The 18,683-nt window shown below is 43.2% G+C and overlaps 1 protein-coding gene across 2 annotated transcripts in view; it reads right to left on the bottom strand.

Annotated features, from left to right (window-relative positions):
• Positions 1–18,683, bottom strand: part of vwa8 (von Willebrand factor A domain containing 8) — a 501,727-nt gene that overhangs the window by 42,187 nt on the left and 440,857 nt on the right. For both annotated transcript variants that reach the window (XM_073046008.1, XM_073046009.1), the window contains exons 40-41: positions 9,649–9,757; positions 1,965–2,090 (exon numbers count right to left, since the gene is read on the bottom strand). In XM_073046008.1, the coding sequence (XP_072902109.1) occupies positions 1,965–2,090; positions 9,649–9,757 (235 nt within the window). The remainder of the gene's footprint in view (positions 1–1,964; positions 2,091–9,648; positions 9,758–18,683) is intronic.

The raw sequence follows: 18,683 nt of genomic DNA, 5'->3' as shown, positions 1-18,683 counted from the left end.
TAACCCTAACCTGTACATCTTTAGAACATGGGTGGAAACCAGAGCACCCAGCGGAAAGCTATACAGGTACAGGGAGAATGTACAAACTGCTTACAGACAACAGCGAAAATGAAGCTGGGTGGCTGGGGCTGTAATAGCATTATGCTAACCGCTATGATACGTGTTTAGACACCAACACATGCTCTGCTCCTCTCTCTCCTTCTGATCTACCTAGGTCCTTTCACAGACCTCCTCTTTTCCAACCCCTCTGCCTGCCCCCAGCTCCCTATTAACCAGTTCCTTTCCCCTCCCCACCTGATTTCCCACACACTCAAACCACTCAGAACCACACCCCCCCAGTCCATTATCTGTCCACCATTCCTCCCTTACCTGGTTCCACTCACAACCTTCCTTTCTCATCGTATTCCATCATCTGTAGCCCTTTGCTCTCTCCACCAATCACCTTCCACCCTCTGTCACTCCCTCCACCCTTTCCTGGCTCCATCTGTCCATCATCCCACTTCTCACCTATCATGTGCCAGCTCCTGCCTCAACCCTCTCTTTCACAGCTTTATACTGGTTATCTCCCCTTTACACTCTCAGTCTTGATGGAGGGTCTTGACCTGAAATATTGGCTATCTCTTTGCCTCTTGCTGAGGCCTACAGCACATTTCTTTTATCAGTATTATCATTTCATTAGGTCCACTCAGAAAGATACTTGTAAAAGTAAATGGGATTAGATTGGAGGTCAAAATATGATTCTACCAGGTTTAAAGAATCATCCGTAAACCTTATGATATTGTTTAGGGTCACTGAGGCATGAATATTTCAGGGAATCTGTGATTGCAGAGAACAACATGGCAACAATACAGCTCCCCAAGCAGGATTGAGAAAAAAAACAGGGGATCCAAAGGAGATGACAGGGAACAACAGGAACACATCTGGCAGAAAACAAATGCAAGGACTAAAAGATTGGTTTAACAGACAGAAAAGAAAAAAGATTAAACAGATACACAAGAGATTCTGCAGATGCTTGAGCAATACACACACAACACTGGAGGAACTCAGCAGGTCAGGCAGCATTCACAAAGGAAAATGAACAGTTGATGTTTGCCAGTCCTGATGAAGGTTCTGGGCCAAAACCTTGACTGTTCATTTCCCTCCCTAGATGTTGTCTGACCTGCTTGAGTACCCAAGCATTTTCTGTGCTGCTCAAGAAGATTAAACAGTATTTTCATTTAACATTATTCCAAACAGTTAGCCACATTTAGGACTGACTCTCAGCACTCTGAATGACTCTCCGTGAAAGGAAGCTAAGGGTCATTGGGTACAACAGGAAATGGAGTTGAGGCAAAGATCAGATCAGAGTCACACTGAAAGGCAGAGGACAATTGAGGAACCATTGACCAACTGCTGCTTGTATTTTTTATGCTGATATAAACACAGATTTGTGTTTCTTGGGGAGGGAAAAATCGTGGAACATTCACACCCTGGCATCTATCCTTATGATGCTGAAGTCATGGGCACACACTGTCCAAAAGCTAAAAGAAGTACAGTAATTAAAATTATGAGAAGCTGTAGATAGAGATATCAAGTACTAGAGGGCATAGCTTTAAAGTGAGAGGGGGAGAATTTCGAGTAGATATGCAAGGCAGGTTGTTTTATGGAGAGCTGATAGTGCCTGGAATGTGCTGCCAGGGGAAAACGGTAGAAGCAGACACAATAGTAACAGTGAAGAAACATTTAGATTGGCAACAGGGCAGGCAGGGAACAAAAGGGTGTGTGCAGGAAGAAGGGATAGTGCCAACTATCTGTGCCAACTCTATAGTTGGCACAGGCATGATGGGTCAAAAGGCCTCTTCCTATGTTCTAAACTGCAGTTATTTTCCTTGTGCATGGAGTAAGGGTCTAACTCCAAACCATTCTACAGGTGCTGAGTTGATCTCCAACCCATTCAAAACCATATTCCTTCCCCGCAGACTCACTTCAGGTTCCAGCTCTCCTCTGCGCTTATAAATTGCCTTCTCTCCTGTTAAGCCATCGATTATCTTGGTATCATCAAGCTCTCCTATTGACTGGTGCCGTAACCATTGCCTCTCTTTGCCTTTTGCCTGTAAGAGGAGTGAGAAAATGACAGCAATTGAAACACCATTGATCTGTTTAACAATACATCTTACTTCTGTAACAAAATGTATTTACTTTTAGTTCTAAATTAACTTTAAATATATGCTGTTCCATATTCCACACTATAGGAAGGACGTGGTAGCAATAAAGAGAGTGCAAAAGAGACTCACTTGGATGTTGCCTGGAATGAAGGGCTATAGTTATAAAGGGAGACTGTATAGGCTGGATTTACTGTCACTGGAACATAGGAGGCTGAGGGTGAGGTTACAGAAGTTTATAAAATTACAATGATAGACACAATATATTTTTCAGAGCAGAGAGGTCTAGAAATAGAGGCCACAAGCTGAAGGTGAAGAGAGAAATTAGAAGGACGTCATCAGAGGGGCAAGCTTCTCACACAGAGTGGTGGTTACCTGGAATGAGCTGCCAGATGAGGTGGAGGTGGAGGTGGCACCTCATTTAAGATGTATTTGAATAAATTTGGACAGGAAAGGCATAGAGGAATATAAACCAGATGCAGAAAATGTGTGAGCAGAAATGAGGTGCGCTGCATGATTCTGTGGGGAGAAAGGAACTGTCTACTTTTTGGATAAAAACCCTGCAAAAGGATTTGAGGGGCAACTTATTCACACCGAGGGTGGTGCAAAAATGGAGTGACCTGAGAGAAAGTGGTTAACATTTAAAAGATATTTGGATAAGTACACAGATAGGAGGGGTTTGGAGGGACGTGAATCAAGCACAGACAAATGGGACTACTTGGTAGGCACCATACTTGGCATGGATGAGTTAGACTAAGTTACAGATAGGACAATCCATAATAACCTTCTGGATATAATATCACAGGATAAACAAGCAAGAACAGTTTGCTTAATAGATATAGCCGTTCCAAACACACATACATACTGAAATCAATGTGAAAAACACCAGAAATATCCTGAAATAAAAGAGGAAATTGAAAGACTATGGAACATGACAGGGTATATATTGCCCCAATAGTAATATCTACAACTAGTATTCTCCCAAAGTCACTACACAATGGCATTAGACAATTAGGCCCACACAGCAGAAAGTCACAATACTAAATAGCACTGGAATAGTCCGAAAGTCTCAAGCAATTGAGAAATGTTTGGTTACGTCCGTACCTCAGGTTTTACTAGCTTGAGCTGAGAAAAAAATAGAAACACTAATAAGCTAATAAATCACAAGTCCCAACACACTAGACCACTGCTACACTACGATAAGGTATGCCTATTGTTCCTTTCCGAGACTACAGTTTGACAAATCAGACCATTTAGCTGTACTCCTACTACCTGCATACAAACAGTGCCTAAAAAGCAAGGCTCCAGAGATCAAGACAACTAAGAGGTATTCACAGGAGGCAGAGGAATGGTTACAGGATTGTCTTGAGTCAGTAGACTGCGCCATATTCAAGAACTCAGAGGACCTGAATTACTACACTGGGGTTTACCCCAATCAGAAGCCCTGGATGAACCATGAAATCTGGTATTTGCTGAGAGCCAGATCAGAGACATTCAAGTCTGGAGATCAAGAATGCTACAAGAGGTGCAGGACGTCTCAAGGGTGAAGTGGAGATTCTGGACTTGATCAGAATCAATGACAGATGCTAAGCATCTGCGGCAGAGTTTGAATGCCATAACTGCCTACAAAGTTAAATCTTACAACACAGGGGACTGCAGAACTTTGCTTCTAGATGAATTCAATGCTTTCTATGCTCGCTGTGACCACCTGAACAGGGAGGAACCATCTTGTACCCCCACACCTACTGGTGATCCTTTGGTCTCAGTATCTGAAGATAACGTGCAAGCTGTCTTCCAAGAGAGTGAATCCAAGGAAAGTATCCGGTCCGCACAGAGTACCTGGCCGAGTACTGAAACCCTGTCCTGACCAACTGGCTGGTGTGGTCACGGATATCTTCAACCTCTCGCTCCAGCAGTGTGTGGTACACAGATGCTTCAATCATACCGGTGCTCAAGAAGAGTGTGGTATCCTGCTTCAATGGCACTTACATCCACAGTGATGAAGTGTTTTGGGAGGCTGGTTTTGAAGCATATCAGTTTGGATTGGCAAAAACATCTCCTCTACAATCTCCATCAGCACAGGAACACCACAGGGAAGTGTGCTTAGCCCCCTGCTCTACTTACTTTACACCTATGGCTGTGTAGCTAAGTACAGCTCCAACACCATTTACAAGTTTGCTGATAACACCACGGTTGTGTGCCCTATCAAAGGTGGTGATGATTCAGCATACAAGAGGGAGACTGAAAATTTGACTGAGTGGTATAATAGCAACAACCTCCCACTCAGTGTCAGTGACTGGTTGTCGACTTCAGGAGAGGGGAGCCATAGGTCCGTGAGCCATTACTCATTGGAGGATCAATGGTGGAGAGGATAAGTAACTTTAAATCCTTGGGTGTCCCTAACTCCGACGGCCAGTTGCGGACTCATCACATAAATATAATTGCAAAGGAAGCATGATAGTGCCTCTACTTCCTCAGGAGTCTGCGGAGATTCGGCATGTCATCAAAAACCTAGGCAAAATTCTATAGGTGTGTGGTGGAAAGTGTGCTGACTGATTGCATTACGGCCTGGTACGGGAACACCAATGCCTTTGAGCAGTCAATCCCATAAAAGATAATGGATTTGGCCCAGTACATTAAGGGTAAAGCCCTCCTAACCATTGAGCACATCTACATTGAAACATTTAAGAGACTACTAGACAGGTATATGGAGGAATTTAAGGTGGGGGGTTATATGGGAGGCAGGGTTTGAGGGTCGGCACAACATTGTGGGCTGAAGGGCCTGTAATGTGCTGTACTATTCTATATTCTATGTTCTATGAAACACTGTTGTTAGAAAGCAGGGGTCCTCACTACCCAGGCCAGGCTCTTTTCTCGCTGCTGCCATCAGGTAGAAGGTACAAGAGCCTTTGGACTCGCACCATCAGGTTCAGGAACAGTTACTTCCCCTCAGCCATCAGGCTCTTGAACAACAGGGGATAACTACACTCATTGTATTTCTGGTGTTCCCACAACCGATGGTCTCACTTTAAGGACTCGTTATGTTCTCACTGATCCTGTTTACAGTTACTGTTCTATAGATTTGCAAGTATGCCTCCAGGAAAAAGAATCTCAGGGTTTTACTCTGATACTCTGATAACAAATTTTTACTTTGTACTTTACAATAACTCCTTCCTTGCTATAAGTTCTACATTAATGGAGAGTTGTACAGTGGTCAGATTATATAACAGGAATGAATCTGGATAAGCGTGAAGTTAAAAGTCGAAATGGAATGTTAACAGTGACCGCCACACCTGCTAATGACGCATCATAAAATGGAAATGTCCATTGAGGTTCAGTTATCATGGGTTGAATAAAGATATCATCTGAAATCTGATAGTCATCATTGCTGTTTCAGTGACAAACAGTTTAGTGGAAATAGCAGCTGCAAACTTGTAAGGCAGGGTGACCTCTTATAGGCTACAGCCTCATGACTGGCTTCACTTGCTGAGTTCAAAGTCACTTCAGGTGCAGTGGAAAGAGAAAGCGGTGAGAGTGAGGAGCTGTTTGTGTTTAGGTTCCCGGAAAGCATCAACCTCAACCTGCTTCAAATTAAAACAATTTGCTTCTCAGGTTAGAATGCAGTAATCTTGAAATATTTTGAGGATAATAGATTTTGCCTTTAAGCAAATTCCGGGGTGCTGCTTTGGCAGTATAGGACTGGTGTTAGCTGGGCTTGAAAGCAGCTTCTGTGGCTCTACGGCTTCTCATTACTTGTGTATAAGACCATTGAGCTCGTCCCTACCCCTTCAATGTATCGTATTGTATTGGCTTATTGTTGTCACATTTGCCAAGATTCAGTGAAACATTTGTCTTACATATAAAAAACAAATCATTACACAGTGTATTGAGCTAGAATAAAGTAAAACATTAACAATGCAGAATAAACTGTAAAAATTGCTGAAAAAGTACAGTGCAAGTATGTATAAAGTGCGCAATCATAAAGAAGTGGATGCGAGACAAAGAGCCCATCTTTGTCTTTGTACAGGGGGTCCATTCAAGAGTCTGGTAGCAGTGGGACAGAGAGTGTCCTTGAGCCTGTTGGTCTGTCTTTTCAGGCTTTTGTATCTTCTGCCCGATGGGAGAGGGGTGAAGAGAGAATGTCCGGGGTGGGTGGTTTCTTTGACTATGCTGGCTGCTTTACCCAAGGCAGCGAGAAATATACACACTGTCCAAAGAGGGGTGGCTGGTTCTGGTGATGTGCTGAGCTACGTCCATAATGCTGCAGTTTCTTGTGGTCATGTGCAAAGCAGTTGCTATACCAAGCTGCTATGCAGCTAGACAGAATGCTTCCTGTGTTGCATCGATAAAAATTGGTAAGAGTTGATGGGGACATGCTGAATTTCTTTAGCCTCCTGAGGAAGTAGAAGTGTCAGTTTGCTTTCTTGGTCGTGACACCAACCTGGTTGGACCAGGACACGGTTTTGGTGATGTTCACACCAAGGAACTTGAAGCTCTCAACCTCAACAATGTTGATGTAGATAGGAGCATCTTTATCCTCACTCACTAATGTTTAATTCAGGCAAATAATTGGCAGACAGCCAGCACAACTGTTTTTATCTGATCAGCTCTGTGTTTCTAATTATTGATCAGAATTTTTCGAAGTGTACTCTATTTTTCTTAAAGAGATCATTAGAGTAAACCTTCAAAGCTGTTCCCACATTTAAAAAATCCCTTTTTTCTCTACACTCTTTTGAGGGGAATGTGGTCAACCTTAACCTGACAAGAAGTGTTACGTAACCTCGTAACCAGGTAACTTACCAGCAAAGATAGCGGGATCAGCTGAGTCGGATGCTACTATTTTCAAACGTTTTATTCAAAAAGGGGCACAAACGTATGGTTAATACAAAACATTCAGATCATATACATCGTCAAAACTCAATCTAAAACACCGGTGTAATAATAATCAATCAGAAATAAGCTCTATAGTTGTCTAGGGGGTAATACTGAGTCCAATTGAAATATAAAGAGTCACTCTGACGTCTGCAGGCTTTTCCCTTTTGGGAACCGCTGGGGTTTCATGTTGTGGAGAGAGAGAGATGGTTGAGAAAGGATAAACACTTGCCCGTTGTCTTTACAGAGCAAATCCTTGGAATCAGGGGAGCAGGCTTCCCCGTTGTTAGTTAAAAGCGGTCTTCCGTTGGTTCTAGCCACAGATTCAAAATTTGGAATCTAACGCACGTGGCTTCCTTCAAAATGGCTTCCCGCTCCCACGGGAATCGGTATCGTGCTTCCTTGGTGCGTCTCCTTGGTGCGTCTGAGGGTTGTCTCCCCCTCAGACCCTCCTTTATACTTCTTCATGGGATCGCAGGTGTCAATCAGGTTGCAGGTGATGCGATCTCTCTCTCAACCAGCCCACTTTGCCCGAGGGCTTTTCATGTGGTCTTCATGAGACAATAGTCAATATCGCCTTTATTCTGCTTCTCGGGAGAACGTGGTCTTCCGCACGTCTCCCTCTCTCTCTCCCATTTCCTGTGTCTATTCAGCACGTCTCTCCCCCTCTTGGGTCAGTTGACCCCCCCTTGACTAGGGCTCTTGCGATTCTCACAAAGGAGGGGGCCGAGGTCATAACAGAAGGAAGTTGGAATACCAGAACACAGCTTTCAGGAACAGGAAATGTGCCAGTAGGAAAATCACGGGCTCGGGAAATTGCTGCCTCTCCACCAGCTCTGAACTGTACACTTTATCCTAAGGGAGTGAATTCTCCCACAGAAGACAGCAAAAAGAGCTGCCCCATGCTCCTTACACCTCCTCAGTCTCTTTGGAGCCATCTTTTAAAACCATGACCTCAAATGGCTGGAAGGAGAAGGACAGATAAAGCCTGGAATACCACACCCGGAAGTTGTCCTCCAAGCCACACCAACCTGCGCTGGGAATATTTTACCTTCCTTCACCATCACTGGGTGAAAAATCCGTAAAAGACTCATTGTGGGGATACCTGCACCTTAAAGACTGCAGCAAGTCAAGAAGGCAGCTCATAAATACCTTCCCCGGGATGTTGAGGGATGAACAATTAGATAATGGCTCAACCTTTGAAGCTCATATCTCTTGAATGCAGAATGAAAAAAATACTCCACTGCCTTTCCTCAATCCACTGATATTCAGCTCGACAGAAACCACCATCTTCCACAGCTCAATTACACATTGCTAGGTGGCAATTATGGTGATTTCACTTGAAGACCACAGCATGTTTATTAAATGCTTCTTGGAGACTAAAGACGTTCCTTTTCACCCTACAATACAAAACAGATGTAGGGCGCAGATACAAAAAGAACAGGGGCATTGGAGAATAAACCATGGGCATCTCCAAATAGTGCTTTGAATATTGTGACTGATCAGGAATGCAACACAGGAGGCTTATGTAATACTGGGTGTGTAATCCTTTAAGGATGTTTCCAATTGCTCCATGGGTAGATATTGCAATGAATCACAGGGTAGAATATTAGGGAGAACCTGTCTGCCACTGTTGGTAAGACTGCTGTGAGAACGGTCTTTACAAAATGCAAGTTCTTTCCTAAATAAAGATATCTTGTTTCTTAGTTTCCATTACTTACTTTCTTCCAGTATCATAGAGGTATAATGAGAGGTGATGTCAGAAGTGCTGGTTAATAGAATATGCTTAGAAGTAAAGAATTTACCAATACTAGTTCTAATTTCAAAATATTAAACAGGGAGTCTTCTGACACTTTCTAAGCAGGTCACTGCATTTTGGTGTATTTGAAGCACTTGCTTGTTAGTGATAAGAGGCAGTTTTCAGATATTACCATAGCTGTATCTCACCATCTTTTGTGATACACCAGTTGGGCCAGTTCCAAACCTTGTGTCACACTCATCAAAGTTCCTGCAACTGCTCAACTGTTGACGAGACATGGTCTTGCAGACACACATCCAGAATATCTCTCTTTTCCTCACTTCACATCATACTTTTCCAGAAGAACATTTTAATTCAGTCGAGTTCAGCATTCCTACATATTCTCATCAAGCACCATTTGTACCACAATTTACACAGAAAAGGTTATCCGAATATGCTATCATATCTGACCCGAGGGACACATTGGGGGTGGTAGATCTGTGAAGTAGGTCCTAATGCCTAATCTTACTGATCCCTAAAGAAACTGATGATGAAAAACCACGCCACCCACAGCAAACAATGAACTCAAAAACACAATTGTCTCATTTTTAAAATAGAAATTTTTCTGATCTGGATATCCAGCCAAAAAAACAAATAGTGCAATCAAAATTCAGATCACGCTTGGGAGCTGAAAGGGCCAGTTCATTATTGATCCCCTATTGCTGTCTGAAGATTAGTTTCTCTGTTTCCTTCTGATTTTATTCATTGGTTTTGAAGGGCAGGCATAGACCATTTGCTGATTATTTACAACCGCTGTAATTGCAGACACTATGTCACACTGAAGGAGGATGAAAACTGTGAAGGCCCTTCTGTAGAGCTGACTGAGACTCGGCTTACCTGTAGACTGTCCAGGATAACTTGTATTGACTGCACCTGTCTCCGCACAGCCCCAGAAAACCTCTCGTATGTAGCAGCATCATATTCACTCATATTAATTTCTTTTAACCTGCAGTAGAGACAAAGAAGGGTGTTATCCTTAGGCTTCGCAAGTGTGGAATGCAGGTGATGAAGGAAACTTAATGGCAAATTTCACAATTCCACAGAGCCAAACCATTTAATTATTCTGTTTATTTTCTGATATTTCTTCCTACTGAAAATGATGAGATTTAAATTATCGTTCCAGTGGAATTACAGATAGTTCTCTGTGCTGGTATCATTTCTGTAATTTAGTTGTATTTTTAGTCTTGTTTAAGAATTTTTGAAATAAACAGTACTGGAATACTAAACCAGGACTATTCCCCAGACTCTGGCTGTTTAGCTTCTCCATTCCAACCTTTCTCCGTTGCTAATTCCTTGCTAAACTGGGTTACATCAGTCTCGTTTTATCCCTTTTCTTCGGCAGGCTTAAGATATCGTGAGCAGTTGCTTGTTTGGGCGTGAACGTGCGCTTTAACAAGTGAGTGAGGCCTTTGGAAAATCTTTATTGGGCTTGAGATATCGTAATATTTTAGGCACTTGGCAAAAGCCTATAAAAAGAAGTGCGCTTTAAGCAGAGCAGACATCGTTGGATGGAAAGAGCCAAGAGTGGAGATCTTGAGGCTCAGGCTCAAGAGGCTTCAGTGAGGAGTGGTGAAGGCTGTTTCTGGTAAGCTTGTTTTCTTTCTCTTTTAGTGCCGAGTTAGAGCAGGGACAATGCTTCCAAGGTCAGTGGTGTGTTTTCATGTCAGACGTGGGAATTCTGGGAGACCTCTAGTGTCCCTGATAAATACATCTGCATGCAGCACATCCAGCTGCAGCTCCTTACGAACTGTGTTAGGGAACTGGAGTTGCCGCTGGATAACCTACGACTGAAATGGGAGAATGAGGAGGTGATAGTTAGGAGCTACAGGGAGGCAGTCACCCTGAAGGTGAAGGAGGCAGATAACTGGGTGACTGTCAGGAGAAGGAGAGAGAATAGACAGACAATGCACAGTACCCCTGCACCATTCCCTTCAACAACAGGTACATCATTTTTGATACTGTTCATGGGGGTGTGGGGGCCCAACAGAGGAAAGCCACAGTGACCGGGTCTCTGGCACTGAAGGGAAGGGGTTAGAAGAGGAGTGTAGTAGTAACAGGGGATTCAATAGTCAGGGGAGCTATAAATGGGAGATTCTGTGGACATGACAAAGACTCCTGGATGGTATTTGCCTCCCAGGTGCCAGGGTCAGGGACTTTCCATAGTATTCTAAAGGGGGAGGGTAAGCAACAGAAGTTCTGATACATACAGGTAGCAATGGCATAGATCTAAACAAAAGGATGAAGTCCTGAAGATAGAATATAAGGAGCTAGATAGGAAGCTGAAAAATAGGACCTCAAGGGTAGTAATCACTGGATTGCTGCCTGTGCCACGTGCCAGTGAGGCAAAGAATAAAGTGATTTGGCAGATGAATGTGTGGCTGAAGAATTGGTGCAGGGACAGGGTTTCAGATTTGTGGATCTCTTCTGGAAAAGGAATGACCTGCACAGAAAGGACGGATTGCACCTGAACTCGATTAAAGATAGTCAACGTGGCAGGACATGCCTCACAAGTTGGACTGAATTATTTGAGGATATGAGCAGTGCATACTGTGTTTATGGATTTTAGTAAGGTGCTTGATAAGGTTCTCCATGGTAGGCTCATCTAGAACACCAGGAGGCTCGGGATACAGCGTAATTTGCCCTTGTGGATGCAGAATTGGCTTGCCCATAGAACACAGAGGGTGATTGTAGATGGAGCATATTCTGTCTGAAGGTCAGTGACTAGTGGTGTTCCAGAGGGATCTGTCCGAGACCCCTGCTCTTTGTGATTTTTTAAAATAAATGACTTGGATGAGGAAGTGGGTTAGTAAGTTTGCAGATGACATGAAGATTGATGGAGTTGAGGATAGTAAAGAAGTTTGGGAACCGAATTGAAGAGATGAATGAAGGGGCGGTTGGCTCACAAATAGAGAAAGCTTGGAGACAGCGCAAGAAGAAGGATAGGCAGATGATAGAGAAGGGATATGCTCAGACCGATGGCTTGAAATGTGTCTATTTTAGTGCAAGAAGCATCATGAACAAAGCAGATGAGCTTAGAGCGTGAATCAGTACTTGGAGCTATGATGTTGTGGCCATTATAGAGACTAGGATGGCTCAGAGGTGGGAATGGTTACTTCGAGTGCCAGGCTTTAGATGTTTCAGAAAGGACAGGGAGGGAGGCAAAACAGGTGGGGGTGTGGCACTGCTGATCAGATATAGTGTCACAGCTGCAGAAAAGGAAGAAGTCATGGAGGGATTGTCTACGGAGTCTCTGTGGGTGGAAATTAGAAACAGGAAGGGGTCAATAACTCTACTGGATGTTTTTTATAGACCACCCAATAGTAACAGGGACATTGAGGAGCAGATAGGGAGACAGATTCTGGAAAAGTGTAATAATAACAGGGTTGACATGGTGGGAGATTTTAATTTCCCAAATAATGATTGGCATCTCCCTCCCCAGAGCAGGGTTTTAGATGGGATGGAGTTTGTTAGGTGTGTTCAGGAAGGTTTCCTGACACAATATGTAGATAAGCCTTCAAGAGGAGAGGCTGTACTTGATCTGTTATTGGGAAATGAACCTGGTCAGGTGTCAGGTCTCTCAGTGGGAGAGCATCTTGGAGATGGTAATCACAATTCTATCTCCTTTACCATAGCATTGGAGAGGGATAGGAACAGACAAGTTAGAGAAGTGTATAATTGGAGTAAGGGGAAATATGAAGCTATCAGACAGGAACTTGGAAGCATAAACTGGGAACAGATGCTCTTAGGGAAGTGTATGGCAGAAATGCGGCAAATGTTCAGGGGATATTTGCGTGGTGTTCTGCATAGGTACACTCCAATGTGACAGGGAAAGGATGGTAGGGTACAGGAACCATAGTGTACAAAGGCTGTTGAAAATCTAGTCAAGAAGAAAAGAAAAGCTTGTGAAAAGTTCAAAACACTAGGTAATGATAGAGCTCTAGAAAATTATAAGGCTAGCAGGAAGGAGCTTAAGAATGAAAGTAGGAGAGCCAGAAGGGGCTATGAGAAGGTCTCGGCGAGCAGGATTAAGGAAAACCCCAAGACATTCTACAAGGATGTGAAGAGCAAGAGGATAAGACGTGAGAGAATAGGTCCAATCAAGTGTCACAGTGGAGAAGTGTGTATGGAACCAGAGGAGATAGTGGAGGTACTTAGTGAATACTTTGCTTCAGTATTCACTATGGAAAAGGATCTTGGCAATTGTAGGGATGACTTGCAGCAGACTGAAAAGCTTGAGCATATAGACATTAAGAAAGAGGATGTGCTGGAGCTTTTGGAAAGCATCAAGTTGGATAAGTCACCAGGACCGGACGAGATGCACCCCAATTTACTGTGGGAGGCGGGGGTGGAGATTGCTGAGCCTCTGGTAATAATCTTTGCATCATTAATGGGGACGGGAGAGGTTCCGGAGGATTGGAGGGTTGCATATGTTGTTCCCTTATTCAAGAAAGGGAGTAGATATAGCCCAGGATATTATAGACCAGTGAGTCTTACTTCAGTGGTTGCTAAGTTGATGGAGAAGATCCTGAGTGGCAGGATTTATGAACATTTGGAGAGGCATAATATGATTAAGAATAGTCAGCATGGCTTTGTCAAAGGCAGGTCGTGCCTTACGAGCCTGATTGAATTTTTTGAGGATGTTCAATTAGAGGATGAGAGGGTTGGATCTCAAACAAGCGTACTGAGCTTAAATAAAGGAGACTATGATGGTATGAGAGCGGAATTGCTTAAGATGGATTGGGAAAATAGATTAAAGGGTAGATCGGTACTTGATCAGTGGTGTATATTTAAGGAGTTATTTTACAACTATCAAGAAAAATATATTCCACTGAAGAAAAAAGGGTGTAAAAGAAAAAATAGTTAAAGTAAAGAAATAAAGCAAAGTATACGACTAAAAAGAAAGTTATATAAGGTAGCTAAATCTAGTGGGAAGATTGAAGATCGAGAAGCTTTTAAAGATCAGCAGCAAATAACAAAAAGATTAATTAAGAAGGGGAAGATAGATTATGAAAGTAAATTGGCGAAAAACATAAAAGCAGATAGTAAGAGTTTTTATAGTTACATAAAAAGAAAAAGGGTGGCTAAAGTAAATGTTGGTCCCCTAGAAGATGAGACCGGGAAATTAATTAATGGTAGGGGACATGGAGATGGCGGAAATGCTGAACAAATATTTTGTATCAGTTTTTACAGTAGAGGACACTCAAAATATCCCAACTGGATAAACAGGGGGCTCTAGGGGGAGAGAAGCTAACTACGATTCAAATCACCAAGGAAATGGTACTTGATAAATTAATGGGACTGAAGGTGGATAAATCCCCTGGACCGAATGGCTTGCATCCTAGGGTCTTAAGGGAAGTGGCGGTTGGGATTGTGGATGCATTAGTGATAATTTTTCAAAACTCACTGGACTCGGCAATGGTCCCAGCAGATTGGAAAAATGCTAATGTAACTCCTTTATTTAAAAAGGGCAATAGACAGAAGGCTGGGAATTATAGGCCAGTTAGCCTAACATCTGTGGTTGGCAAAATGTTGGAATTGATAATTAAGGAAACAGTAACAGGGCATTTGGATAAACATAGCTTAATAGGACAAAGTCAGCATGGCTTTACAAAAGGGAAGTCATGTTTGACAAATTTGTTGGAGTTCTTTGAGGACATAACATATAGGGTAGATAAAGGGGAACCAGTGGATGTGGTGTATTTGGACTTCCAAAAGGCATTTGACAAGGTGCCACACCAAAGATTATTACTTAAAGTAAAAAATCATGGGATTGGGGATAATATTCTGGCATGGGTGGAGGATTGGCTTTCTAACAGAAAACAGAGAGTTGGGATAAATGGTTTGTTCTCAGACTGGCAGTTGGTGACTAGTGGTGTTCCACAGGGGTCGGTGTTGGGACCCCAACTCTTTACAATCTATATTAATGATTTGGAGAAAGGGACTTAGTGCAACGTATCGAAGTTTGCTGATGACACAAAGATGGGAGGGAGTGTACTGAGTGCGGAGGACATTGAAACCCTGCAGGGGGACATAGATAGGCTGAGTGATTGGGCAGACATTTGGCAGATGAAATATGACAAGTGTGGGGTCTTGCACTTTGGCAGGAAAAATAATAGAGCAAGTTATTATCTAAATGGAGAGAAACTGGAAAGTGCTTCTGTGCAAAGGGATCTGGGGGTCCTGGTGCAGGAAACACAAAAAGTTAGTATGCAAGTGCAGCAGGTGGTCAAGAAGGCTAATGGAATGCTGGCTTTTATTGCTAGGGGGATGGAGTATAAGAACAGGGAGGTCTTACTGCAGTTGTACCGGGTATTGGTGAGACCACACCTGGAGTACTGCGTGCAGTTCTGGTGTCCATATTTAAGAAAGGACATACTGGCTCTCGAGGCAGTGCAGAGAAGGTTCACTAGGTTAATTCTGGGGATGGGTGGGTTGATGTAAGATGAGAGGTTGAGTAGATTGGGACTCTACTCATTGGAGTTCCGAAGAATGAGAGGCGATCTTATTGAAACATATAAGATTGTGAAGGGGCTTGATCGGGTGGATGCGGGGAGAATGTTCCCAATGATGGGTGAAACTAGGACTAGGGGGCATAATCTTAAAATAAGGGGATGCCGTTCCAGGACTGAGATGTGGAGAAATTTCTTCACTCAGAGGGTAGTGGGGCTGTGGAATTTTCTGCCCCAGAGAGCTGTAGAAGCTACTACACTCAATAAATTCAAAACGGAGATAGATAAAAATGGCATTAGGGGATACGGTGAGCGAGCAGGTAAGTGGACATGAGGCTAGGTTTAGATCAGCCATGTGATCTCCTGGACCAGTTTTCGATAGCCTGGATGGGTCGGAGAGGAATTTTCCAGATTTTTTCTCCTCAATTGGCAACTTGGTTTTTTTTTCCCGGGTGATCACATGGGTTTGGGCGGGATGAATAATAAAATAAAATGGGCGGCATGGTGCCCTGTTGGTTGGCACTGTTGCCTTGTGGGATTCAGTGAAAACTAGAGTTAAGATTCGATCAGCCATGATCTTGTTGAATGGCGGAGCAGGCTTGGGGGCCGATTGGCCTACTCCTGCTCCTATCTCTTATGTTCTTATGTTATGTGACTAAATACATTGAAGAAGGTAGAGCAGTGTATATGGATTTCAGTAAGACATTTGATAAAGTACCCCATGCAAGGCTTCTTGAGAAAGTAAGGAGGCATGGAATCCATGGAGACCTTGCTTTGTGGATCCAGAATTGGCTTGCCCACAGAAGGCAAAGAATGGTTGTAGATGGGTCATATTCTACATGGAGGTCGGTGACCAGTGGTATGTCTCAGGGACCTGTTCTGGGACCCCTTCTCTTCGTGATTTTTACAAATGACCAGGATGAGAAAGTGAAGGGATGGATTAGTAAATTTGCTGATGACACAAAGGTTGGGTGTGTTGTGGATAGTGTGGAGGGCTGTCAGAATTTACAGTGGGACATCAATAGGATGCAAAACTGGGCTGAGATTGTGGTAAGTGGAGTTCAACCCAGATAAGTGTGAGGTGGTTCATTTTGATAGGTCAAATATGATGGTAGAATATAGTATTAATGGTAAGACTCTTGGCAGCGTGAAGGATCAGAAGGATCTTGGGGACGGAGTCCATAGGACACTCAAAGCTGCTACGCAGGTTGACTCTGTGGTTGAGAAGGCGTACGGTGCATTGGCCTTCATCAGTCGTGGGATTGAATTCAAGAGCCGAGAGGTAATGTTACAGCTATATAGGATCCTGGTCAGACCCCACTTGGAGTACTGTGCTCAGTTCTGTTCACCTCACTACAGGAAGGATGTGGAAACTATAGAAGGGGTGCAGAGGAGATTTACAAGGATGTTGCCTGGATTGGGGAGCATGCTTTATGAGAATAGATTGAATGAACTCAGCCTTTTCTCCTTGGAGCAGCAGAGGATGACAGGCATTAATTGTATGGACAATCAGAGGCTTTCTCACAGGGCTGAAATGGCTAGCATGAGAGGGCACAGGTTTAAGGTACTTGGAAGCAGATACAGAGGATATGTCAGGGGTTAGTTTTTTTACGCAGAGAGTGGTGAATGCATGGAATAGGTTGCCAGCGACGGTGGTGTAGGTGGATACGACAGGGTCTTTTAAGAGACTCTTGGATAGCTACAAGGAGCTTAGAAAAATAGAGGGCTACGGGTAACCCTAGGTAATTTCTAAAGTAAGTACATGTTCGGCATAGCATTCTGGGTCGAACGGCTTGTATTGTGCTGTAGGTTTTCTATGTTTCTATAGGTTACAACAGGAATGCAGAGGTGGGCTGAGAAGTGGATGAAAGTATTCAACAAGGAAAAGGGTGAACTGATCCACTTTGGAAAGTTAAAATTGAAGGCAGAATTCAGAGTTAATGGCAGGATGCTTACAGAGGGATCTTGGGGTCCACATCTATAGATCCCTCAAAGTTGCTGAGAAAGTTGATAGGATTGTTAAGGGCATATGGTGTGTGGGCCTTCAGTAGTTGGGGATTGAGTTTAAGTGCTGTGAGGTAATATTGCAGCTCTAATAAAGCCCTGGTTAGTCCATATTTGGAGTATTGTGTTCAATTCTGGTTGCCTCTGTGGAAGTTGTGGTAGAGAAAGAGTTAAAGACAGTGTATAGCCTGGGGCAGTTGTAGTCGAGCGAGACCGCAGGAGACACCCTTGCCTTCTACAGATGAGACAGGCTGGGTGGACTGGGGCAGTGCGTGCTCAAGTCAAACGAGTGAGGTGGCTGTAGTGAGACTTTTCCAGAAAGGTGCCAGAGACATGAGATAAGAGTAACATAAGGATACGAAACATACCAACACCTAAGGGTCTACTGTCTTGGGTGCTGCTTGGATTAAAGGGCATCTCTAATGAGGAAAGGTTGAGTGAGCTAGAGCTTTTCTTTCAGGAGCGAAGGAGAACAAGAAGTGACTTGAATGATGTATACAAAATAAGAGGCAAAGATCGAGTGAACAGCCAGAGATTTTTCCCCAGGATGGAAATGGCTAATACAAGGGGCATAATTTTAAGGTGATTGGAGGAAGTTGTAGGGGAGATGTGAGAGGTCAGTGTGGGAACACCCTGCCGGGGTGGCAGGTACTTTAGGGGCATTTAAAAAAACTCTTACATAGGCACATGGATGATAGAAAAATGGAGGGCTATGTAGGAGGAAGGGTTAGGTTGATCTTAGAGTAGGTTAAATTTTGGAACAACATTTTGGACTGAAGGGCTTATACTGTGCTGTAATGTTCTATCTTCAATAAAGTTATGATAAAATTATGGAAAAAGAAGCTTAGACAGGATTGGAAGGAGCTAACAGAATTGTGCTTAGAGGATGTTTACAGCGCAATTGAGAAGCTATTATGCTTAACTATTAAATTGAAAGCAAAGTTTATAAAGGAAAGGTCTTGTGGCATTGTTATCTTCTCAGCAGTCCTCATTAGTGACCTCAGCAATCTATGGTCTTTTATACTGCTGTGACCTCTTGATGCTGTTGTTGGACTGAAGTTAGAATTATAAATGTTTGTACACATAGGTAAATAAATATTCTGACACTAGCTTCAAAGACAGCTTCTATCCCACTATTATCAGACTCTTGAACAGGTCTCTTGTACATGACCTCAAAATCTACCTCATTATGATCTTGCCCCTTATAGTTGAACTGCACTGCACTTCCTTTGTAGCTTTTACACTTTATTCTGCATTGCCACTGTTTTACTTTGGTCCACCTCCATGCACTGTGTAATGATTTTGATCTTTGCTCGCAAGACAAGCTTTTCACTATATCTTAGTACCTGTGACAATAATATACCAATAACTGCAGCCATATTCTTGTATTTGGAAATTAAATTGAAACTGATCTTTCCC

Source organism: Hemitrygon akajei, chromosome 5, assembly GCF_048418815.1.
Source record: "Hemitrygon akajei chromosome 5, sHemAka1.3, whole genome shotgun sequence".
Lineage (NCBI taxonomy): Eukaryota > Metazoa > Chordata > Chondrichthyes > Myliobatiformes > Dasyatidae > Hemitrygon > Hemitrygon akajei.
This window is presented reverse-complemented; position numbering and strand designations above follow the sequence as displayed.